Source organism: Phalacrocorax aristotelis, chromosome 12 (assembly GCF_949628215.1).
Source record: "Phalacrocorax aristotelis chromosome 12, bGulAri2.1, whole genome shotgun sequence".
In the NCBI taxonomy this organism is placed as follows: Eukaryota; Metazoa; Chordata; class Aves; order Suliformes; family Phalacrocoracidae; genus Phalacrocorax; species Phalacrocorax aristotelis.
Window position 1 is genome coordinate 5,468,781 of NC_134287.1, and position 25,015 is coordinate 5,493,795.

The window sequence follows — 25,015 nt, forward strand, 5'->3', positions numbered from 1 at the left end:
AGAGGCTCTGCCCATTTCAGTGTGAAGGATTAAAGCGTCCAGGGTTGCAAACATCGCGCAACCACTTTCCTCCTCCCCCCGCCCCCGCACACCGCGGAAGCACTGGAGGCTCCCTCGGCGAGCGTGAACAGGCTGACCCACGCGTGTCCCGGCCGCGGGGGTGGACTCGCCCTGCCCCACGCGTGGTGGGCGGCCCCCGCGAACCGAGGGGTGTCCGACGGCTTCCAGGCGTGACCCTGGCCGCTGCTTTTGGGACGGGGCCCCACCCGCGGCTGCTCCCCGGCCCCATCGGCATCCCATGGGGCGCGCGGCTGGGCCCGATCCGGGCCACTGCGGCCCCCGCGGGCCGGGGAGCCACGCTGGGTGAGGAGTCAAAGTACACAGGCGGCCGGGTCGATACCCCATTAGGCTAGAAACAGTTCTGCATATCAAAGGCCGACGAACTTAACGACTAAAAATATAAGTACCTGACCCGGAGGTTTAATCACACACTGTCAGGCTGAAATTGGTGCAATTCTTCCAATCATTAACGTTTTGCTTACAGAAATGTGCTTTTCTGTTTGTTTTTCTGCTAAATGATAACCATTTTCAAGTTGAATCGGCTGATAAAAAGAGTCGAAAACAAGACGGAGTTGTGCTGGAAAGGTCATACGTGCTAGTTCGGCATGAAATAGCCAACAGGCAAACAAATGGGGGAAAGCACGGTGGCACGGAAGGGGCTCGAAGCTTTTGCCGAACGGTGTAAAGTGCTTTGGCTGTTTTTCTCCTGTCGAGGAGAAGAGGCTGCCCGGGGAGAGCCGAGGGATGGAGTGGGCGTCCCCACGCGGGTCTTCCCCGCTGGGGAAACGGGCTCTGGGCGTCAGGCACAGCTGCTGGGGAGGGCGATTCCTGTAGCCCGCGGCTTCCCGCCCCCGCCGGTGGGTTTTAGCTGGGCGCAGCGAAGCCGTGAGCTCCCCCCCTCCCCGGGTGGGTGGTTGGAAGGGAGAGCAAGGGCATTTCCACAGCCGAGCCGGGGTGACAGCGCTGTTGTCACCTGTCCCGCCACCGTGGAAATCCACATCCCCGGCCCGGCGGCTGCAGGCGATGCATCCGCGCTCCGCACCTGCAGGGAGCCGCCAAATTCCGCGCCACCGCTGGGACAGCGCCTGGATTTAACGAGCCCGGCTTTCCGGGACCACCTTACACCGGCTGGGACGCAAACCCGAGCCGTGCTTCGGGCAGAGCCCCCACCCGTGCCGTCGCATCGGGCCGTGCAAGCCTTTAAGCGCGGGTAGCTCCCGGCTTGCCCCGGCATCGCCCCGCGTGGAAATGGGGTTTACCGGAGCTTCCCCGAAGGCCCCGCAACCCCAGGCCGCCGCCTGTCGCCCACCCGTCGCGGCGGCTCTGTCCCACGCGTGTTCCCGTCCCCGCGCGAAAGCACAGCCATAACACGAAGCCGCCTTGAAAAGATAACGCTACTTCCGTGCTCCCTGATCTCGGTCGGGACAGACAGACAAGAGAAGGACAAACGGATGGCTCGGCCCTGCCCGAGCGTCCCCCGCCCGGCTCCCGCACCCCTCCGCAGCTCCCGCGACTCAGCCCCGGGGACCCACGGCGGGATGTCCCCGTCCACGTCGCGACCCGGGCTGAGACCCGCGACAGAAACGCTGAGCGAGGGAAAACGCCAAGGATGGAGAAGCGCTTCCAGCCCCAGCGGAGCCCGCGGCACCTTTTCTGCTCCCGACGGCGATTCCCTCGCCGAGCGCGCACCGCGCCGGGGCCCGATCCGAGCGCAAGGGCGGAGACACACCCCAGAGACACCTCGGGGCTCCCTTTCGTCACGGGTGGTGTTAAACCAGGGGCCGGTGCCCAGCTCCCCCTGCGAGCGGCGGCCCCGCGTGTCCGCGGCCCCGAGGGGACGGCCGGAGGCGTCTCCCTTTTCCCAGGTGGCAACGGATCCCCCACCCCCACCCCGCCTAACTTCATGTCTTCGGTTCATGAACGCGGTTTTAAAAGAACAAACCAAAGCAAAAGGCATTCCATTATTCCGAAAACTCGGCCGCTGTTTCTCGAAGCAGTAACCCGCTCTAACGCGACGCCCCGGCCGCCCTAAGGGCCGCCCCCCCCCACCCCCCCCTTCGCCAGTGACATGTTGCTCCCTAAAACCCTTTCCTGGCACCAAAAGCCCCCGTGGCACCCTGCCGGGGCAGGTCCCTGTCCCCCGGGTGGGTGCTCGCCGCGGCGGCCGGGGGGGACGGAAGAGGCCGGGCGGTGCGGGCGAGCCCGCGTGGGTGCCCACCCGCGGGATGCCCACTCCCGCGGGCACTTCCCCGCACTCCCGGCTTTCCCGCTCCTTCCCCGCGCCCCCGGGCCGGCATCATTTCGGAGAAAGGCCGATGAATAACCACTGTTGACTCAGGCGGGTCAGCGGCTGCCCGGGCTGGGGTCGATGCCCGGCCCCGAGCAGGCACCGCCGGCCCCGCTCCTCCTCCACCCGCGGTCCCCCGGCTCCCCAGGGTCGGGGCGACTCGCGGGGGGAATAAACACCCACGCTTCCAGCCGGGGCTCGCAGGCCAGGCTTTCCTGCTCCTGCCGCAGAGCCCTTTCCCGAGCGGGCAGGAGGCGCAGGTACAGGCGAAACCGAAACGCAGGCTGCAAAACAGCAAAAAATAACAACAACAGAAAACAGCGATGGGCCCACGCGATATCCCCGCAACGCGAGGGCACCCAGAGGGTTGCAGGGTGCCCACCGGTCGAGGTACGGGGGGGAAAAGCCCAATCGCAACACAGCTGGGGCATTGCTGGCACGGGGAGCTTTGGGATTTCTCCTGCCAGTAACGGGACGGCCAGCGCGGCGGGTGGTGCAGAGTTTAGTTTTATTTCACAGACAAGTCCAACAAGAATTAAATACCAGGTTTTGCTTTTTTTTTAAACATTGAACAAATATGTACAAAATATGAACAATGTGAGGTATAAAACCGCAAGACTTTTAAAGAAAACTAGTATGTACAGAGGCAGATATGTATACAACAGGCATTATCTTTCCACAGCTGCGTGCCCCATCCTCCGCAGCTGATGCCAGTTTCTGTCCTGCAGCAGGACCCTATCACTCCCCGCATTTTCTTCTCAAATAGCAAATCTGCAAAAAATGGCGCTTGAGATTTTCAAGGAGAAAATTGTGGCGGGTTTTTCCCCGCAAATGGAATCATCCAGATCCGGGGTCAAAGTCCTCAAAAATCTGAGAAGGCACATTTCATCTCACACAAGAGCAAATATGAATCTGTCCAAAGACTCCACCTGATGCACAGAGAGTTGTCTTGGTGGAGAGCGCCACAGCACGTAAAAGGGTGTGAGCATAAGGCACTTGTTGGGATGGTCAAATCCCTCCCTATTTCACAGGACACATTTCTCTGCTTGCAAACGGTGTTTAAATTAATCTATTTAAACTACATCTGTTTACACATACAAAGGGCTTAGTCCTGCAATCCATCCTCACTTCCACGCTAGCTAGAGAGGAGTTTTGCCTGATCACAAACCGCAGCTGATTCAGACCCACCCCCGTGAGTAAGGACAGGGTGCAGTATTATGTTCCAGTTAGAACATTGATTAATGTACAAATATATCTTACAAATAATTAAATACAAACCATGTTCCTTTAACCAAATTAGAGATCTGCCAAAAAATGGACTGTTTGTGGAAAATACATCTTTCTTTCTCTGCTTATTATAAAATTAGTCTATTTGGTGTTGGTTTTTTTTTCTTTCAGCGGAATGGTGAAAGTTTTATCCTGTGGCATAATGTTCTTCCAGACCAGCCCCTGGTAAAGTGCAAGCTGAGTTAGGGTCCACGCTCCGCATGGGGCAGTTAGTGGGTAGGGTTGTAATAGCCTTTGTCGCCTTCAATGTCCACTTCTTGATCAGAGTCGTCGGAGACGTCTGACTCCAGGTCCTCCTGTGAGGCCGGCGACGGGGTGTACTGCGAGCCATCCAGGGAGACCTCTTTACCCTTCTGCTCGGGGGTCGGGCAGCTCTCCAGCCTCTGGTCACTGTGACTGTCAGCACCTTCCACTTCCTCTTTTTTGGCAGCCTGGGGGTTCTCCTGCAATGAAAGAAGCCCGCTTTATATGGAAATACAGGCCACGGAACCAGGAGGCCTGGGAATTCCAGCTCTGCCGGGTGGGAAAACCTCCTTGGGTTTCTTGCAGGAGAAAGCAGGTGTCCCGCTACCTCCCGGGCCTCCTGCCTATGAACCTGCCCGAGTGGGCCGGGGCCGGGTGGGGGCTCAGCTGCACGCAGGGGCTCGGCTCTGATCCCACTCCCCAGCAGCCACAGGGGCGGCTGCCATGAATAAGGCTCCTTGGTGATGGTTATCGCAGCCACTTCAAAAGAATCAGGAGCTGCCGGAGCCCAGGAACCTCTGAACTTTTGTCTTTAGCAAAGCAAATGTTTATTATGAGTCTACAAACACCGACACACAGCTTCCTCCTGTCCTGATCTCTCTTTAATTACACCCAACGGCAAAAGGAGGGAGGCCAAATCCATCAGTGGCCTAAAAGCAAACGGGAAAAAATTACTAATTAAGCCAAAACTCAACTTTAAAACACTCACCATTAAAACCAAACCAAAACAAAACGCCATTTCTGCAGGCAGGAGTAGCCCTGCATCGGCAGCTGTCTGGGGAGCCCAGTCCCCTAAGGGGGCATGAAATGATACTCTTCAGAGAAAGCACGCAGAGACACGTACCCGTGATATAACCGTGGGAGAAATGCATGCGAGTGAATGAAAAGGAGGAAATGACTTAAAATGGCCGAGATCCCAAGCGAGCTCTCCGGACACTGCGGCGCACATTGGGCCCCACCGAGGAGGCACCGCCGGGGACCCAGCCCGCCTCTGGCCGGAGTAAAGGGGGTTTATTAAAAAATCAACCGAAGCATGCATTAAACCCAGGGGAAGCTCATGGAACAAATCTATCTAGAGCATGGCACTGCGGTTAGTTTTCTTTTCTTATTATTTTATTCAAAGTTGATTTACCAGTAAAACTTGGCCGTCCCATGTCACACTTACTGAGGCCAGACTCAGGACACAATACAGGGATTTTTCACAAATCTTTGAACTAAGGGGCCTCGATCTGGCCGAGCCGTGCAGGATTGGGCCCTCTGGGCCGTAAACGAAAGACTTATCTGCTCCAGCACGGTTTCTAAGGCAAGGGAAGCCGCTTCAACCTCTCAGCCTCATACACTGTGACTATTTGTAAACGAAAAGTAAAAGCTACTCAATTTTCCATGTGGCTCCTCAAAACAAACAAGGCATTTGTACCTGCCTCTCCCAAGGTTTGCGGAATAAATCGACTTGTGTTTCTGAAAAGAGGGCAATTTAGAAGACCAGTAAATATTCCTCTCCAAAACAACGGCCTAAGTAATTTACTGACAATTACTTATCTCCTCCACGTTAATTGGCTAAACAACATATGGGTTTACAAAACAATTAGCGTGGAGTTTTAATAGGCGGTGTGTGAAAGCCGGGCATAATTGATATAGGAACTACATTAGGAGCTTTTAACGTTAGTGCTGCCTGAACGAGCCCTCATGGATTCCAGCATGACTATTTGTCTTTTTAATCAAGGTGAAGAGGTTAAACAGCCTTTCAGATGACTTCTGCATACAACCTGGAATAGGCGAGCACGGCATAAGATAAGACAATTAAAATGCTTATTTCTATAGAAACGGAAACATCCCCGTACCTGCTTTAGACGCCTCCATTTGGCTCTGCGATTCTGAAACCACGTTTTGACCTGAGCAACGACAACGAGAGAAGGCACGGGGTAGCCTCGGAGCAGGTGAGCACCCGGAGCCTTACCCAAGGCACAAAGAGAAAGCAAGAACCAGCCGTCCATCCGCGTGTCCCCCCCCTGCCCCGGTGCACCGACGGCAGCCCCACGGCGCGTGCCGGAGCAGGGCCGGTGCTGCTGGCCCCGGGGGGTGCCCGGGGATGGGGTGCGCTTCCCGGGGAGGCAGGCACCGCCTCACCTGTCTCTCGCTGAGCTGCAGCATCTTGGCCAGGCGCTTCCTCTCCGGCGGGGAGAGGTATTTCTGCGTCTCAAACTTCTTCTCCAGCTCGATGGTCTGGTCGTTGGAGAAGCGGACCTGGCCCCCTTTCCTCTTGTGCAGCGGCCGCTGGATGAAGGGGCTCCACAGCAGCGGCTTCCCTTCAAAGAGAAGCACAGCGCCGAGGGTCACAGGCCGGCCGCGGACACGTGTGCCCGGGGACCCCCGGCCCTGCCCGAGCACGGCCTGGAGGCGCGCCGGGTCCAGGGCCCGCTAATTTCCTTCGCCTGATTTTATTTCCCCCAGTTCCTAGTCTGATCTTTCGCCTCCTCTGATTTTTCACCTCCGCCGAACAGAGAGACCAGTTACAGCCACTCTACGGGCTTTGGCAACATTTCCGTCAATGTGTTTCCTGTTGGTCTATCTCGCAAAGAAAAGAGAGAAAAAAAAAAAAAAAAAAAAAAAAGACCTTTGCTTCCTTCTGCTCTTTCACTGCGATGCCCCAGAGAAACCAGCAGAGCCCGGGGCCCCACGGGGAGCGGGGGCGCTACGGGGCTGGGCGGGGGGATGCGCCGAGCACCCGCTTCGGGCAAGAAGCGCCCCAAGCCCCCCACCCGCGCCCGGGGGCTCGCCCGCCCGTGGCCGCGGAGCGCCCGCCGGGCTCGGCCCCGGGCTCGGGGCGGTGCGGGCAGTGGCACGTACTGCGGAGCGGCGGCCGCGTCCCGGGGCTGGAGGCTCTGGCCAGTGCCACTGAGTCACTCTGTTTGTCTTTCTGTCTTGCTGCCTGCACCCTTTGAAATTTGCTGCATTGTTTTTCAAGATTTTGCTTGCGTCAGGCTTTAGTAATTCTGGTGCAAAACAGACTCAAAAAAATAGGAAGCAACTGGTTATTTTAGCTGTCATAAAGTCACATCCCACACAGAGGAAATGAACAATATCAGAAAAACGGATCCCGGCTATCAGAAGTCGAGTGTTTCCTGAATTTGTCTGTATTGAGGATGTCGATAAAGTAATCAGCAATGTGCACGACTCCCGGGGAAGAGCCTGCTTCAGGCGGCCAGGAAAACACTTAACAGCTTCTGAAACCAGATTTACTCCTATCGAGAGCTCAAGGTTTCCTGTATGAACGGAAAGGGTCAGCCTCTTTCACTGCACAAATGTGGTGAGTCAGGTCCAGTTTTGCAATCACTAAGAGCAAGTGCTGCAGCCCTGGCGCGGGGCTCAGCCCCCGCAGCGGGCGAGGGGGGCCGCCGGGGTCCCGGCCCGGCCCGCCCCGACCCGCCGGGGAGCCGCGGGGGCACCGGCGAGCCCGGCCGGCCCCCCGACTGCTTTTCAAGTCATCCGCAGGAAAAGGCTGCGATCTGCCATTCGATCTCCTAGCACAATTAAAACTCCCCACCAAAACCACACGCGACATTACTAAGGACACTCTCAGAGTCACTTGGTTGAAGGAAAACAAATCTGAGTCACGGCGGCCGCGCACTGTGGTCCCGCTGCCAGCGCCGGAGCGCGGCGCGTCTTTAATTTACTGTAAATCAGACGGGGGCCGGAGGGAGACGGGGGGAGCGCGGAGAGGCGGCGGGGCGGGCGGGAAAGGGGGGCAGACCTCGGTCGTTTCCCATTCACCCCCCACCCCACCCCCCCCCCAAGCCCCCGACGGCGGGAAGGGACGCGGCCGCGGAGGGCGGCGGTGTGGGGGGCACGGCTTACCCAGGGGGTCCTGCCGGATCAGGGCGTGCGCGTAGTCACCGACGGCGCGGGGGAAGGAGTAGAGGGGCCCGGCGTAGGCGCCGGTGCCGTAGGTGGCGGCGAGGTGGTGGGAGAAGGCCGGGTGGATGGGGGTCGGCTCGTAGATGGGGGTCCGGTACGGGGACACCAGGCTGGTGAAGGAGGAGTTGGGCGACGGCAGCGTCGGCGGCGGCGGGGCGGGCAGGGAGTGGGGGGTCGGGGCGGCGGCGGGGCCTCGGCCCAGGATGTCCTCGATGTAGAAGGGCGTGGGGTGCGCGGGCTGGAGCAGCGGCGTGGGCGCGTACAGCGGGACGCCGACACCCAGGGCCGCCGCCGCAGCCGGCGCCGCGCCCGGCGGCTGGTACTGCATGGCGCGGCCACCGCCCGCGCCCCCCCGCGCCCCCCGGCCGCCCCTGCCGAGAGCCGGCCCCGACCGCGGCGGCTGGGTGCTGGCACCGCCGCCGCGGGTTTCTCTGGGCTCGGGTTACCCTTCGATAGGTTTCTATTGGCGCTGGGCGGAGCTCGCGTGGTCTCTGTCCCCTTCCTGCCACGGCTCCGTCTAGCCAATGAGCCCGGCCAGGGAAGGGGGAAACCACCCCCCGCCGGCAAACGCTCCCCCCGCCTCCTCGAGCAAACTCCCCGCGGCGCCAATCAGCCACCGCCGGAGCCCGGGGGAGCCCGGGCAGCGGGGGGCGATCGGCAGCACCCCCTCCCAACAACACCGCCACCTCCCCCGGAGCCCGACGGCACCGGGCGGGGAGCCCGGCGCTGCCCGTACCCGCGGGCGGCACAGCGTCCCCACGGGGTGAGGGTTGGGGGGGGGGGAGAGCGCTGACCCCCAGCAGCCCTGGGCTGAGGGAGGAGGCGGAGGGGGGGTGCGCTGACCCCCAACCCCCCGGTGTCCGCTGTGCACCTTTGGGAAGCCCCCCCGCGGGCGCTCCGCCCGGCTGCGCGGACCGGGAAAGGGGCGGGGGAGCGCGGCCGCGGAGCGGGGGCCACGCGTGGGCGGAGGGGCCGCGTCGGGCTCCTGTCTCGTCCCCCAGGACGGGACCGAGAGCCCGGCGGGGCGCGGAGCTGCGCGGCGTGATTTCCTGCTCCGCGCCTCGCCGGGCACCGACGGCGGGCTAAAGGGGGGGGGGCGGCCGCCCCCGGACGGGCCGTGCGTGGCGCCGGGGACCCGCTCCCCGGGAGCCCCGCGGGGGCGGCGGCGCGGCGGCCCGAGCAGCGCCACCTGGGCACCGTCGATTTAATTTTTAAAAACCGGCCGGGTGTTCCCTCCTGCCCCGCCGCCCCCGGGCAGGGCCGGGCGCTCCGTCGGGGCACGGCCGCGGGGCTGCCCCTCGCTGGGGTGCCGGGGGTGGGGGGTGACCCCAGCTCCCCCCGCCACCCACCGGGGACTTGCCCCGAATGCAGCGGGGGGGGCTGCCTTCTCCCCCTCCGTGGGAGTGGAGGCGGCAGGTGCCCCCCGCGTGTCCGCGGACCCCGCCGGGTCGCCCGTCCCCCGGCTCCCTCACACGCCCCGAGCTGACAGCCAGGACGGAATGCTGTTAAGGAGCAGCAGGTGCTGGCTTAACTTTTTTTTTTTTTAAAAAAAAGGTCTCCAATTCAAACCCACGAATATCTTAATAACTAAGAGGCTCAGAGCAAGAAAAAAGGGTGTCGGTGAAATGGAAATATATATATATTTTTAATAATATAGCGAGGTTGGGTTTTCTTTTTTTTTTTCTTTACATTGTTAGCAAATGCCAAAACTCACCTTTAAAGCGTGGTCTTGTGTCTTGTAAATATCAGGTACACGTAAAGCGAGCTGACAGTTTTGATTATTTTTTCTCTCTCTGCTCAGTCTCCCAGGCATTGCTCTTTCCAAGGGGTTTAGCTAATGTTTTCATCTGGAAGTGTTGGATTTGCAGCTTGATTTACTTAATAAATGTACAGTAAACCGATGACCCGTTGCCCTCTGGAATAACGACGTGCATGATACGAGGCAGCAGTATGGAGGGCCCCCACAATATTTTACAAGCTGTCGATTCAAAATCCTGAGAACAAGTTTAACCGAAAAAAAAAAGAAACCCCCAAAAACCCAACAACCATGTTTTGCTGTATTATTGGAAAACAAATAAATAGAGGAAGAGATTATTCTTTTCTGACTTTTATACAAGCAATAGGCCTTGTTAAAAGGAAGTTTTAATGGCACAGTTATTACATTCCACTACCACTGCATAATCCCTAACAAGAAAAATGAAGCACTTAATTTTGCAGTTCTACAGCACCGCCCCTTTCAAATTCAATTGTTAGACTTTAGCCTTCCTCCTTCCACGGGTTGGAGACTATTAAATCCGCATTCATGAAATGTCACATTTATTGAACTACATAATTTTTTAATATCACTAGTGCAGGTTTTATAGTTGATTTTATTGTTTTTATGGCCATTCGGGGCTCTAAACCCCGGATTTTTTCAATGTTGTCCTTATAATTTTTTTCACACAGTCAGAACTAATAAAATAGAACAGTTGTGACTTTTTAATGCATGGGGTCTCGGAGTTTCAATATTTTCACTCTGCTGGATACTAAAACCAATAAAAATACATGAGATTTTAATTATTTTCTGGATTAAATAAAACCTTTTCCCTTTCTTTTGGAGCAGATATTTTGTTTGTAGTTTCTGTTGTGAGGGAGATAATGCAGCTTCGGATAAAATACGTTATTCCGAAATTGCTGCGACGAATAGTTTTGAGTGGATTTTACAGTCTAACGGGCATTTCAAGTAAGGTGTGCAGACACCCCAAGATCAGTGGGAGACAGCGCTTTAATATTTCTGTTAGTTCTTCTCCAGGTTCCCTCCGGAAAGCGCTCCAATTTATCTGAAAAACCTCGAGGGGCTGGGGGAGAGAGAGAGAAAATACACTTCTTTCCCGATTAAAAAAAAAATCAACAACAACAACAACAACAAAACAAACAACGGCCAAACCTTTCCCATTAATTTTCTTAGAATGCACTTGAAACCCCTCCAAGTTTCCTTGCTAATTCGGGGGTTTCTGGGGGGCGGCGGGCCGGTGCGTGCATCCCGGCACCGGCACAGGCGCGGCCCGAAGGGACCGGCTGGAGAACTCATTATTTCGTGCAATAACTTCGGGGCCCTGTCCTCCCCTTCGCTTTCTGTGAAATCTCCCGCCTTCGAGAAGTTCCGAGCTGAAGGGGGAAAAAAAAAAAAACATACTACTACTACTAATAGAAGTCCGGGACGCCGGTCGATGCCGGCGGCCCCGCCGCCGCCCGGGGCGCGCTCCCGACGGGGCGGGCGGGCCGCTGCGATGTGCCGCTCCGCGCACCGGGGGCTGCCGGGGCCGCGCGGGCTCCCCGGGGGGAGCAGCGGGGGCCTCGCTGCCACCGGCCGCTGCCCAAAGCACCCCCACGAGTGACGTTGCCACGGCGGCCTCGCAGGACGGAGCCCCCGGAGCAGCTTTCCCCGAGGACGGCGCCCCACGGGAAGCCCTCAGCGGAGGAGGCGGGCAGCCCACGGGCTCCCGTGGGGCTCTGGAGCCTCCCGCCGGCCGCTGCCGCCTCCCGCCCGGTGCTGCGGGTGGCCGGGTCTCCCTCGCCCTCAGCCTCAGGGCGGGGGGAGCAGCGCAGCTTTAATTTAGCGTTTATGTGTCACCGTGTTCTTGAGCGGGTTTTACAGGGCGGCGCTTAACGTGAAACACCTGGACAGCGGCACCGCGGGAGCGCACGGCGGGGGGGGCTCAGGGCGGAGTGGGCTCGGCCGCCCCCCTCCATCATCAGGCAAATGGGTTAAAATAAAATAATTTGTAAGAAAATCAAACGAAAAAAACCCAAACGTCATAAAATCAGGAAAAGAATGCTTCCAAAACCAGCGGCAAATGCCAGGCGGTATTTCCACCGTGATTTCACCCGCGATAAACGCCCCCCAGAAGATTTGTGACTCCTGGGGTGGTTATTCCAGGCAATACATGAACTACTCCATGATTTATAAGTGAAATGAGTCTTGAAGCACAAGAACTCTTTCCTTGCCTAGCAGGTTCTGTTACCACTAACACGTATTTTTTTGGCATGGTACCTGCCCGGTTTCTGCTCTCAAAAATGTGAGTTTTGCCCAAAATAAGCACCCTCTGTGACACTTCAGGCTTCAGGAGAGTGACACCAAGATTAATCGTTCCTAGCTGAAGTAAATGCATTTGGCTGTCTAGAATTAGTGAGCAATCTAGCAAAGTCCATCTTTTAACAGCTGGAGCCGGCTACCAGCAGCATCATCCCCTAATGCTAGAGGGCACTTTCCAAGACGATCCAGCCTGCAGCCATTCCACCCCTTCCCATTACTGAAAATATTTCAAGACTCTTCCAAGAGAGGTGAGGCCACAGCCTTGAACACCTTCCAAGGAGGAAATAGGAGGGAGTTCACCTCTCTGATTTTCCTAGCGCCGTTGAAGCCAGACTGCTGCAGACAGAGGCACCGCGTGTTGCGGGGTGATGTCAGTCGGTGCTGCTGTCTTCCAGATAACTCATCTGTTAGATATTCGCTTCTCACATCTTCCTCCTCCTCACCGTCGTGACTTGATTTACTAAATGAGTTACAACCGTAATAAACATTAAGGCAGGTCAGTCTTAAAGGCGTTCATCAGATGTAGCAGAACAAGACAAATCTTGGTCTAAAAAGGGGTGGACAAAGTATGAACTATTATTCTAGGCAGAGCTGGCAGGAGCTTATCATTTTCCATCCTACATCCCTATATTCATATGATTATGATTTTGCCAAATTTAAATCATCCAGGTGGAAAAAATTCTGTTCTGAGGGAATCTGCTTCATGCTGAGTATGTTAAGGTTTCAGCAAAAGTGGTTCAGCTGTTTCTGAGCATTGGGTTAGAGGAAAGCAGATTTTTTCGCCGGCATTTAGACATCCTTGCCTTGTACTGACAACCCACGCTGCTCCACCACAAGGGAAACTTCAGGAGATGAAAATGCCCAGCAAAAAGTCAGCCAGGGGTTGCCTCTTCGGTTCTTCCTTTGCTCTTCCACCTGGGGTTGTGGTTTACATTTGGGCAAAATAAAGATCCCAAACCTCTGCAGAGAGAGAGATGTGAACACCTCGGGAATGTTTAGGCCACCCGTGGGCCTGTCTTGGCTCTCCGATGATTTGAAGAGCTCTTCTTGGCACTGAATTTGTGGGTATGAGACACGCACTGCCATGAGCAAGTGCCCTTTTCCTAAATGCTGTCACCGGCTCTGAGGGAAAAGGGGGAAAAAAAAACCCAAAAAGAAAAGCTACAGAAAAGCTTTAATGGTACTTTTGAGTCTTGTCAAGGATTTCCAAGCCAACACATGCCAGACCCTCAGGGGAGCCCATTGGTAAGGTGCCTCCATTTCCTCTAGCCCCCAATATTGTTAATGTCTCTTCTGGGACACCTTGACTTGCAAAGTGGGATATGCAACATTTATGGCTCTGCGGTAAAAGGAAGGAACACATGGCCCTGTATTACAGCTTAATACCACCTTCTTTCTGGACCGGGCTGACCTAGTGATTACCGTGATACCACCTTCTCTAAACCAGAGTTTAATTCAGTTGAAGTGTGACATAATTCACCAGAGTTTTCTTCTGAATTGCAGAGGCATCCTATGAAACTATGTAGGCTTTAATGTTTTTTGGAATGCACTTTCCTAACCTTCCTTGGCCTGAAGAGTTTCTTATCTCACCATTATGAGAATGTGGTGAACAATGCTATGAAAAACAAAGCAATATATTGTTCCTTACAGGCTCGTATTTCCTATATATCTGCCACCACAAACCATGAGCTATTTTGGATCTTGACTAAAAGTGTGACTGAAAGCTGCTTGGTTAATTATATTTATTTGGGGTGATGGTAACTGTAACATGTTATAACTTCTCTATATTCTTATGTGTTGGCTACACACATAAAGATTACACCCAAAAACACATCTCATTCCCAGGGGCTAGACTGTCTCCCACATCTTGCACAATCATTTACGTAAGTGCAAACTGAATATAAAACGCTGCTAACACAGACTGCTGGTTACCGTACACCCACTCTGTGTTGATATAAATGACTATGACAAGATAGCAGACAATGGAGAATCTGCCTAAACTACAGTGATGACAAAACATATTTTTTTTACAGAGTAATCAGAACACAAAATATTGTATGTTTCAAAGAGCACTTGCGCAGCAAGATTTTTCACTGTAACAATTCCAATGGGTCCAAAGTACACACAGCTAAATTTGATGTCAGTAGGAATTAGGTATGAATAGGGCGTGTTACTTAGTTATTTTTGTTAATGTTTTCCAGAGCTTACACATTCACTCTACATTTTTTAGCAAACTTTATCATTTTGGCATCATAAAATCAATCCCTAGGTAGGTTTGTTTTATCTGGAGCTGATACGCACTTGCAGTTGCTGTTAATAGTCAAATATAGAAGCTTACAATAACAATCTAGCTAACTATTAATGGCTGTTTAACAGTGGAGTTAGAACGATGGATCCGACATCTGTCCTCATCTGAAAAATAGATTGCTAGATTCTCAGGTGCAGAAACTCTTCAAAGGATTCATTTCCATGGGTAGGAGCCAAAATACTTGGGTAGAATTGGCACTAAAAGGCTAGAGGAGGAATTGCCTTAGAGACAAATTCAGAACTTGTGTAATGGGTTTGGAGTCCATTGAAGCTGATGATTTTCATAGGCAAGTCATGTATTTTTTCATAACAGAATGGCAGAATATGCCTTGATGGTTACACATGGAAATATCTTTTAAAGTACAATATTACAGAAATCAAAGGAAGAATCATTTTTCCTTAAGGCAGATATATCTCCCCCTCTTGCTCCTGCCTGTGAGCTGAGGTCTCCCCATAATGGAAATTGTGTAGCCCAGAATTGACTGATGAAACACGGCAGCATCAGTCACAGATGATACCCAGTCTCACGTCTCTGTGTCCAGAAGATCTTACTGTGCTAATTATACTCTCTTAGTTCACACCAGAGGTGCCAGGAGAGTTACTGCTAGGTCTGGTGACACTACAGAGTTTCCCAACAGTGGTAAAATCTCAATGTCCCAGAGTCCTAGCAGCACTTCCAGCTACACAGAGAATACTTGGCATCTACCGATGAGGACTTCTGCTTTGTGAAGGGGACTCAGAAGGATGCCACATCCTCTGGTAGTGCAGCTAAGTTGGCCTGTGCAGAGTTTGCCTCACTCCAGGTGCAGAATCAGGAAGGACTAACTTTTGAATTGTCCAGCTCTGCTGACAGCTTTGTTTTGGCCCCTGATAATGCTATTATGGAGCAGAGAGGAAACCCACATGATTTGGGAGATAAAGCAAAACCAGGATACTTCCCCCAGTCAAAGGGAAGGGTAAAGGCTTCCATTCAATGTGTGGGATATAGGAGCAATTGACACCCAACCTGGAAAGTTATTTTATTGTTACAGTTTTGAAAGCATGCACCATTTAATAAACAGAGCCTTGCTTCAGCTCTGTGTTCACTGTTGGCTGTCTAAAACGATGTGAGCTCAGGCTGGCTCAGAGGAAGGTGTAGGTGAGCATCCTGAGTGGGCCTTTGCCGTGTCTGGTTTCATTCACCCTTTCCAGCAATAATCACCTGTTAGGCCAGTCACTGTTCAAGTCCCTTCAGAGTCTGGAAATCAGGGGAGTGCTTTCGCAAAGCTGCAGGCTTTCCCATGTTCTATGAGCGTATTTCATAGCCGTTTGGGTTTTTTAAATTTTTCTTCCCTGGAGTCTGGTTGGGAAATTTGTCTTGGTTGAGCTATCGTGTTTCTACACTTTGCTTCTCTGTGTCAGCAGTGCTGGTTACAGAAGCCTGTTGAAATGCTTGTGCAGCTGAGAGTACAGCTCTCCTGGTAGGCATGAAGTCAGGCCAATAGCAAGGTGCTTTATACCAAGCATAATTACTCCTGAACAGAAAGTGGGACAACAATATATGCTGGGATGGCAATATCCACACTACAGCTTTTACTCATTACAATACTTTTAGTAAAAGCAAAACAAAAAATAAATCATGCTTGACATGGAAATAAATATGCTGATACAAAATCTGCATATATCTCTAAAATCTGTATTCAGAACATTACAGTTCTTTCCTCATAGTTTAAGGATTGGGTTTGACTAACTTTTCAGAACAGCTGCTCTTTCTCAGTCCTTCCTTAGTTTGACCATCTCATAATCTTACCTCATCCCAGCACTGGGGCCTGAAATTGTAGGTGCAGACATAGGAATTTTAGTGTTTCAGAATCTAAATCATAGGCCAGATGTTTCCTTGAAGTCACACCATGACATCAGAGCCAAACCCCATGCGGATGCTAATCCAAATCTTGATCTCTAACCATACTTTGTTTATTTTAAAATGCTTGCTTGAAAACATTACAGCAAAATTACTATAAAAAGATGTAAATAGGTGTCTGAACAGTATCTTCAGCAGCCAGGCAGGTTATACATAGCTGCTGAGAAGAGGCAGCTGGACTTCTACCCAAAGCATAGTGCTGCATCCTCGTAGATGCTTGTACGCTGTTTAGTTCAGCTGAGAATTAGCAGAGCAATTCAGAGGCAGATCTGCAGTCCATGCTTCTGCACCTACATCTGCAGGAACAGGCACATGCAGGAAATGCCTGGAGAAGGAGCACCACATTGGAGCTCCCCTTCCCCAGCCCAGTCAGCAAATCCCCACAGTTCAAAAGCATGTCTGCTTCCGGGGACTCTGAGGCAGCAACAGGCAGTGCAGTTTGGCAGGGTCATCCATGCAATGAGCGATGAGAAACATTATGCATATGGGTCACATGCCGATCCACGCTGTTCTTCACATGTCAAGGTACAGCCAAAGATGTAACTGGCGTGTGAGCAAAAATGGGATTTTAAAAAATCTGTTCAGGCTCACTGGATGCGTAGAACATCTAGGGAGGAGTTGCAGAAAGCAGACTGCTCACCAGGACAAAGGCTTCAGAGACACTGTAGACTGTGGAGAGACCCACTAACTACAGAATCATAATAAACCAAAATGATTCCTCATATAATATTACCAACACGTCCTAGAAATTAACTGGAGAAATATCTTCCTTTTAGAAGAACAGGTTCTACACTGCCCTCTGTGTAGTTGCGCGATTTAAAATTGTGTAATCTGACTTTAGGAAATACAAACAATTTCAGTAATTTTCTTAAAAAGGTAATGTAAATTAAAGTTTCTAGATTAATTAACATGATATAACCAATTTAAACTGAAGGTAGAGGTAGCTCACATTTATTCTTTGAAGAACGTCCAACAGCCCAGGAGGAACCGGGTGAACCCTGCCTGACTTTTGCCATTACATTACCTTCTAGATTTGCTCTTGAAGAAAGGGGGGTCTTCTTACAGTCTCAGATGCACTGAAAATCTGACCATAAGTAAAGGCAGGTTTTGATTGCCTGAAAAGCAGGACCATGATTACAGAATCAAGTCAGAACAGTCTACCTTTAAAGATAAATAAGCAATTTAATTTTAGGATGTGCCTAAACCAAGCCCTCACTGCATGACTTCATTTCTGTGCTTCCCAAGCCGCTTTTCTATTGGTTTTGTCTCTTTCAAATTACGCTACATTTCGCCTCAGGACTGAATCTATTGGGAGACATGACATTGCTCTTTATGTAGCAGCCATCCGACACCTGTAAAATATTAAACTGTAAGAATGTATGTTAAAGCCAGTTAGTCAGGATAAGTGTGTTCTATAGATAAATGGGTTTGTTTGGGAGACAGCCCCACAGCCTGTCAAAGCCTCTGTATCACTGAAGTGTAAATTCCTAAAGAGCCAGGATGCTCTAGATAACCATAAAAATCACAGAAAGTAGCAAAAGGAAGTCATGTTGGCCAGGTCTGCCACACAGCGCACGCGCTCCTCAAAACCCTGCTGCAGTTACTTCTGTTGCAACCTGATGCTCTTTCATTTTCTGCTTGCTGCATTTTCATTCCTTGTTGCAGTTGTATTTTCAACAGTTTTCTTCATATTTAGTTCATGTATAGGCTTTGGACACATCAGTCTCCCTCTCTGTGGGTTTCATGACATGAATAGCTTATGAGGAATACACACAGACCTATGGATAAAACCCAGATGGGTTTAGCCTTTCCATACCTGCCTACACCTTAACTTAGACCCAGGGATGTTCTTTCTCCAGAGAACGCCTGAACCAGGGTCAAGGTCCTGCCAGCATTGTCACAGACAGGAGCGTGAATGGGACACGAACAGTGTTTCTGTCTGCTTTTGGGACATGCAGAGCAATGACTCCAACAGCAGCAACTGGCCCTTTCTGCTGGTAATGAAGAAGCGGCTCAATCTTTCTTTGATTCTGCTTTTGCGTGTAGGTGGCTCAACCCCCTCTTCATAGAGCTGGCAAAGGCACTGATGACTTTCTGCCCACGCTTCTCTCCGCTGGGCAAGAGCATCATAACCTGCGTGCTCCTGGCAAACATTACGTGCCGACACCTGGAATGCCCAGGTCAAATCCAGACATGGGGCAAGGCCAGGGATGATGACGTATTGTTATTACATTTTCCTTCTGTTAAGCCTGCCATTACTTATGCTACTCTGTTGACCCATGCTAACCTAGTACTTCTCATTCCTGCAGGTTTTCACTTAAAACATTAGTTATTATGTCATCTTACTCCCTAAGTGTTGGTTAGCAAATGCTATGCTGTCAGCTTTTTGTGCTTTTTCTCAGCCAGTTCTTCCAAGCACATAGCTACAGTTGGCTTTTCTTCTCTGAACTTCCTCCAGCTTGTCTTCCTGGTAACGAGGTGCAGAGAACTGCACTCACCTTTTCCAGATGCTATCGCGTGTCAGTTCCAAGAAGAGAGACTCGCTTGCTCTTTCCCTGTGGTGCATCTCCACTAGAGCCCCAAATCATATTGGTATTTTCAACTGTTGCATCACCTAGCAAATTCAAATGCAAATTCAGAGGCCCGCCTCACTGGGCACAGCAGTCAGCACATCTTTTCCACCCTAAGCGAAAGGAAGACGGCAGACCTCATCTTTCTGGCAAACATTGCCATTTTTGTAGAGAGCTCAGATTGTTTTCTAACTTTTCACACTAATCAGGTAAATTGGCTTATTTATAACAGGGAGAGGAACGATAGGAAGTACTAACTAACCCCGTACTGGTGGTCAGAGTAAAGCAAAAACAAAGCCGGTTTCCAGTTCTCTGCACTGAGACTGATTTTTCCATTGTCGTTCCACATTATCTTCCCATTTAAGTCTGCCCATGCAATTCTGTTGTGTATCCTGTAATTCTGTTCTAGTAGGTTTAAAACAAACAAAAGGAAGTACTTTTTCACACAGTGCATAATTAAATTGTGGAACTTGTTGCCATGGGAAGCGTCGGATGCCAAAAGTACAAATGGGTTCAGAAAAGGAGAAAACAAATTAATGGAGGATAGGTACATTGATGAGTATTAACCATAGTAGCTTGCTCACAATGTTTGGCTCAGGAAGCCCTTACGCTGCTGTTTGATGAAGGCAGGAAAGGATTTCTCTATCTGCGCCTGTTTCTCACACAGTTCCCCTCAGCAGCTCCTCTGGTCACTGGTAGGGAGATGACATTGGAGTTAATGGTCTGTCTTAGTAGAGCACCTCTGATATTCCTCTCCTAACAAGAGACACAGATGTCAATAGATACCTACAAGTTTAAAAAATTAATCTTTAAGCTGAAAATTGATTCTAACACATCTGAATTCCTCTTTGGACATTTTTATCAGATCTGATCCAGCTGATGTTAAGACATGAAGTTTACAGCAAAGTGTACAACTGAAATGGGGTATTTTAAGGCTTCAGGACAGCTAAGTTTGTTGGCCCAGCCAAAAGTTTGATTTTGCAGATATTACAGGTTGGATCAACTTCATTAGGGACTGATGTCAAGAGGAAACCAGTATCTATGCTGTGAAAGTTGTATCTGCTCTTGGAGCTCTCTCCCCTCCCTGAACAAACGCTCCCACTGGTCAACATGGTGCCATCTCTGCTTGTTGACTTTGCTCTGTAATTGCTGGTTTATCAGTCTCTCCTCAGGCTTCTCAATTTGTCTTGACTGATGAGCAAAACGAGCAGAGGTGTACATGCACACAGAGTCAGAAAGGAGAGGACTGTAGGCTGATGAGGAAGAAGAGGACGGCAGGCTGGCAAGGTGGGGAGGGAGACCTGGCCCCATGGCCACCGCTGTCACCTGGGCGGGGAGCCTCACCCCACAGGCTGCACCAGTTGCTCCAGTCTGGGAGGGAGGGAAGGTGGGAAAACTGGTCCATAATTCTGATAGCATCATGAATTGCTTTCGTTTCTTGTTCTGTGTGTTTGGCTACAAAACATGTAGTCTGATTTCATCTGTATTGCTTTATCGTTGAGGTTTCTTTCTGCATCATTCAGAATGACAGCATCTCATTTTGGTCACAGCTCTGTTTCCCCATTTCTCCTGCATTAGCTCAGACCGTGTGCTAACTGCCTTAGTTACTGCAGACAAATTCACTCAGGCAAGGTAATGAATAGAATCAAGTGATTTATTTCTATTGTGGAAAAAGCTGTATATGTTTATCTACAAAATGTTGTTAAAATGCACGTAGTTAAAAGCCAGAAAACAGCCTGTCTGTTGGCTGAAGGCCTGCTGCACCAGGAGGGTGATGGCAATGCAAGAGGATTGAATTCAGAGGCTTTGTTTTCTCTTTGTCATCAGAAGCCCCAAAGTACAGGATATTTCCCTGGATTCTGAGGAATTTTTCAGATCCTTTGGTTTCAGGAGGGAGGTCAGACTGCACAATCTGACCAAATTAGCTATCTGCTAGTGTAGCTCCATCACACAGTACTTTACCATTAGCATCTCAATGTTATTAACTCAAATTTCCCAAATGTTGCTATAGTTCCTTGTCTTGTATGGTGGTAGACTCTATGGAAGGAAAGCTTACATTCAAGTCAAGCGTTGGGAGCAGCATTGGTTCTCTTTCTTTGTCTGAGTGCCACTGAGATGCAGAACATGAACTCCCAGCGAGGGGTGCAGCAGTGACTAAAGTAGCAGTGTGCTGCCAGACAGGGGAGGGAGAAGACCGTGGTCCAGCGACTCCGGACTGGGAACTGGGGACGTGAACACATACCTTTGCCATGGCACACTGCTGGAGCTCAGGTCACCCTATCCATGCCTCTGTGTGCCTGCTCACCCGCTCCCTGACCGGTCTTTTAGACTAAATTATTCTACAGGTATGATCTGCATAGTGCCCTGTTCAGTGTATCTTGGCAGGGAGCTCTTGGAACATCCATAACTGAAATATTAATTATGACACAAAAGCAATGATCCAAATGTTCAAGCCATAGTCTTGAAAGGAGCTATCAAAGGCCACTTTATTAGCCCTGTTTCACTAACAAGATGCCCCCATGAAAAGCTATGATCAAGCTTTTTTCTGTCAATCAGTTATTAACATACCAGTCCTCAGTTTTTCCAGTGCCAATTATTCTTGTCTCTACAGACTGGGGTGCACTGCTCGTGATGCAGAATATTTGCTAGAAATAATAGATTAAAATAAACAGCCAACCCAAGCCCAAAGGCAAAGAGCTAGTCCTGGACACCAGGCAAGATAATCAGGGAATAACTAACACAGATAATCAGCAAATCATTCAAATGAATTGATTTGGCTCTGGCTGGCGTCCTTGTTTCTGCCTGAAAGCTTCAGTGAAATCCAAATAAGTGGCAGTTATCTTACTGTCTCTTCCTGTTATCTGACTCTAATGACAGCAGGGGAGAGAGGGGGAAACCGTGTCTTTGAACAGGATCATGGCCTTTCGTTTAAAGTAAATACTACATCAAAATGGAAACTGCCTGAAGAATGAGTCTGCCTTGGCTGAGTCCTGAGCAGATTAAGTAATGTATTAAAACCAGACTATATCAGATTCTTGCAATGGCTTCAGCACCTTCACTACAAATGCACACACAGAGAATCAGAAAGTGCAATTTATAATGACCTGAAGGTGGCTAACAGTACAGCGTGAGGTAGCTGTGAAGAGTCAAAATTCAGCCAAGGCATCTGTATTTTATGTTTCAATAAATGTCTTTAACACTAAAAAAATACACAATAGGAAAATTCAAAGTGAGTAATGCTTATCCCAGATTCATCTCTGCATCTATTATAGCATCCAAGTTGAAATCATTACATCCTTAGGTTCCCATGCAGTCGAGAGAGGAAAATAAGCAGGGCAGCTTGCAATGAATCATCTTCCGAGGTTCCCATCTCTCTCCCCCGACTTTGGAGAGAGCAGGGTATGACAGGGTTCTCACCTAGGTACCTCCATGTAGGTGCCTCAACAAACACAGGTAGAGTGAATTCAGGCCATGCTTTGATTTGGGAGGAAACCCTGGGTCCAAGCAACAGCTTGAGCACAAGATTACAATCTCCACTGAAGCTTCACCTGACCTACCGAGCTCCATCAAAATCAACCATGGCTGCTGAAGAGGTGGTGAGGCCTGAAACCCCATCTTCTGCCACACCGAACTCCAGCTGGGTTTGAGACTGGGCCCCTCCGTACACGAAATGCAAATGGAAATAATTGCAGCTCCATGAATGTGACAAGCTCCAACACATGGTGGCGTAGGCAGAGATACGCAGGCTGTGCTTTGACAGCAGCTTTGGTTGGCAGGGCAGGTAGGCAGCAGTGGTAGTCAGCCCTCAAAGCAGGGCAGCATTAATTGTTAGCATCCTTGTGGCTTTTACTCAGAGTGGGTACTCACTTCTGAGCGGATTTCTGTGGCTGTTCACAGCAGGAATGCCAGAGAGATGAGGGATTTCTCTGTAATACTTGGATCCTGCAGTGCAAGATCCGTACTTACCCTTGAAGCAAACGGCAAAAAGCTACGGCGTCAGGTCATTAGGAGTGTCCGCACAAGAACAACAAAGCTTCAAAATTACAGTGGGCAGCAAGTGTTTTATAGCTTTTCTGTTAGAAATAGCTGCACCAATAACAACGCCATAGAGAAACCAGCCATCAGTTTAAGTTACGCAGAACTTCGGTGCTTTTTGCTCTGGGCACCAAGCTGATTTGCCATGTTATAAACTGAATAAAAGACACACTGGGTTGGCATCTATGTTGCAGTCCAACAACCAGCAGCCTGACATCTCTGGTAACCTGTACTTCTTGTGATGTGCTGCTCACTTCCTCTGTACTCTGCCATCTAGCTAACCCTTCTCTCCACAAGCTGCAAAACCATGAAAGAACTAATCACAATTAGCTCTAATAATACAAGGATACTGCAGCCAAGGGTACTTCATTAAAGACTCCAACTTATCAAATATTCAGTCTTACGCCACAGTTTAAAACAATCTTCCGAAAATACTCCCTTCTTTCCTTCCATCACTGGCCCAAAACACTGAAGTGGCATTGGCAAGTTACAAGCCTGTAATGTTGGGGCAAATGAGATCTAGAAACCAAAGATTAATATGACAGTAAAAACATACTGCGAGCATTCTGATAGAATTACTTTTGTACTGGACGGTTTGCATGTTGTCCAAGCTCGGGAATGTACTATCACTCAGTTTGAAGATAATACTTTAGGTGCTTTTCCAGGGTCTCTAATATTTGCTGTATTCCTTCACATTTTCAAAAATTCATACCCAGATGGACAGCTGGTATTAAGGGAGAGATATACATATCATAAACCCAATACACTTAAAAAAGATTAAATAAGTTCCAAGTATTGAACTTTTGCAACTTCCTTAATAATTACTCTTTTCAAGACTTAAAACCACCTAGAAGTCAGATTTCATTGTAGATCTAACTTCTCAACATATTATTCTGAATAATTTAATGACAAATCTGAGAAATAACAGGACAAGCCTCCATTGCATACTACATTTGTACTTAGTGCTTTATTTTGTGTCATTTTACTTCTATAACGTTATTGGAAAGTAAATAAACTCGAAGTGAGGCTTTAACCCAAACAGTTTTTCACAGCAGTACGTATAAACTCTGGAAAATAAAACGCAGGCTAAAAAATGTTCAGGGACTATTAAATGTAATGGAAAGAAAGCACCTATCATTTAACTGAATTTTCGCTGCTAAAGCAGTTTTATGTTTGCTGTTCACAGGTACTAACATTTATGATAGTAACCTTTATAAAGTCAATTTAATTATCTTTATCTTATTACAAATAATAAATTTAGTTGTCCTGTAATGAAAACCAATTGTCAACATAAGCTATGGTTAACATCTAATAAAACAGCCCTCTGTAAATCCATGATTAATAAGATTGGCTTCTGTATTAACTAACAGACATCATAAAATTTCCTTCCTTGCATTAGTCTGTATATTCAAGGTTCATCTGCTGGACTGAGTTTCCTAAAATAAACTGTTTCAGTGAATGAGCAAAATTTTGACGCCTATCATTATTATGTTATAACCATTTGAACATATATCTATAGCTGAATGGTTTTGAAATTAATGTCGTATTTTAATTAAGCCTTGGAAGATGGTGGCTATAACAAATGATAAGTGATTCACTTTGTTTCCTTTAGCATCTGAACATAATGATAACGCCGCCTATGTCTTGGTTTGAACAGTAGGGAAAGCTAATTGAAATGTGAAAAACCGATTTCCCAAAACAGTCTTTTCATGTGACAGTGGTTACTTAAGCTCTTATGTGTAAAAATAAATTAAAAAATAAATTGTAATTTACTCCCTCAAAAACATGTTTCTAAGCTTCTATGTCCTAAGTGGGAGTAGCAGCACTCAGAGTCAGCATGAAGTTATGTTCTGGAAGACAGGATATCTGAGCCATCCTTTGCAGGTTTAAAGGGTTCCTTTTTCTGATACACACAACAGCTAAGGACGCTGGCATGATACAGGGGCCACTACAATCAGTGCTAGCTTCAACTGACACTAGGTCTAGTCTTTTAACAGCAGAACAGTAACGTCATACCTACCCTGAAAGATGCCATTTTACAAAGTAGGGGAAGTAGGTGTGCTTGAAGTAACCGTGAAAGAACGTACAGAATTAAGCCTGGAAATTCTTTTCACCCCTGCCTAGACAAACCCTTCTAAATGCCATGAAATCTTTTGGCCATAGAGACCAAACAGGGCCTTGGATATTTTTTGTTGTTGTTGTTTTTAAGCATCATTATCAACTCAGTATGTACTTTGGAAAACTGAGAATCTGATCCTTTGCCTTATTACTTTAGAATAAATCAAGTGCCTGTAGCAGAATTAGCCCCATGTAAGACAGCAAGTCCTCTGAGAAGC

At 49.7% G+C, this 25,015-nt stretch overlaps 1 protein-coding gene and 1 long non-coding RNA gene across 3 annotated transcripts; both read right to left on the reverse strand.

The window, feature by feature from the left end:
• Positions 1 to 2,836: 2,836 nt before the first annotated feature.
• On the reverse strand, positions 2,837 to 8,284 carry HHEX (hematopoietically expressed homeobox). Of its 2 annotated transcripts, XM_075108265.1 has the most exons (4): positions 7,733 to 8,278; positions 6,005 to 6,183; positions 5,719 to 5,769; positions 2,837 to 4,077 (listed from the first exon to the last, which is right to left on the reverse strand). In XM_075108265.1, the coding sequence occupies exons 1-4, from the start codon at positions 8,118 to 8,120 to the stop codon at positions 3,844 to 3,846; spliced, it is 852 nt and encodes a 283-aa protein (XP_074964366.1). In that variant the 5' UTR covers positions 8,121 to 8,278; the 3' UTR covers positions 2,837 to 3,843. The 2 variants fall into 2 exon arrangements, with proteins under 2 accessions (XP_074964366.1, XP_074964367.1); XM_075108266.1 differs by lacking the exon at positions 5,719 to 5,769 and having other exon boundaries at positions 7,733 to 8,284.
• Positions 6,270 to 7,723, reverse strand: LOC142063894 (uncharacterized). Its single transcript, XR_012662923.1, has 2 exons — positions 6,725 to 7,723; positions 6,270 to 6,442 (listed from the first exon to the last, which is right to left on the reverse strand). It is a non-coding gene; the product is annotated as an uncharacterized LOC142063894 (long non-coding RNA).
• Positions 8,285 to 25,015: the final 16,731 nt, after the last annotated feature.

Coding starts and splice junctions, on each gene's coding strand:
- HHEX (XM_075108265.1), bottom strand. CDS start 8,120: ATGCAGTACCAGCCGCCGGGCGCGGCGCCGGCTGCGGCGGCGGCCCTG. Junction 6,184..7,732: donor GATCCGGCAGGACCCCCTGG/GTAAGCCGTGCC, acceptor TTCTCTTTGAAG/GGAAGCCGCTGCTGTGGAGC. Junction 5,770..6,004: donor TGCAGCTCAGCGAGAGACAG/GTGAGGCGGTGC, acceptor GTCGTTGCTCAG/GTCAAAACGTGGTTTCAGAA.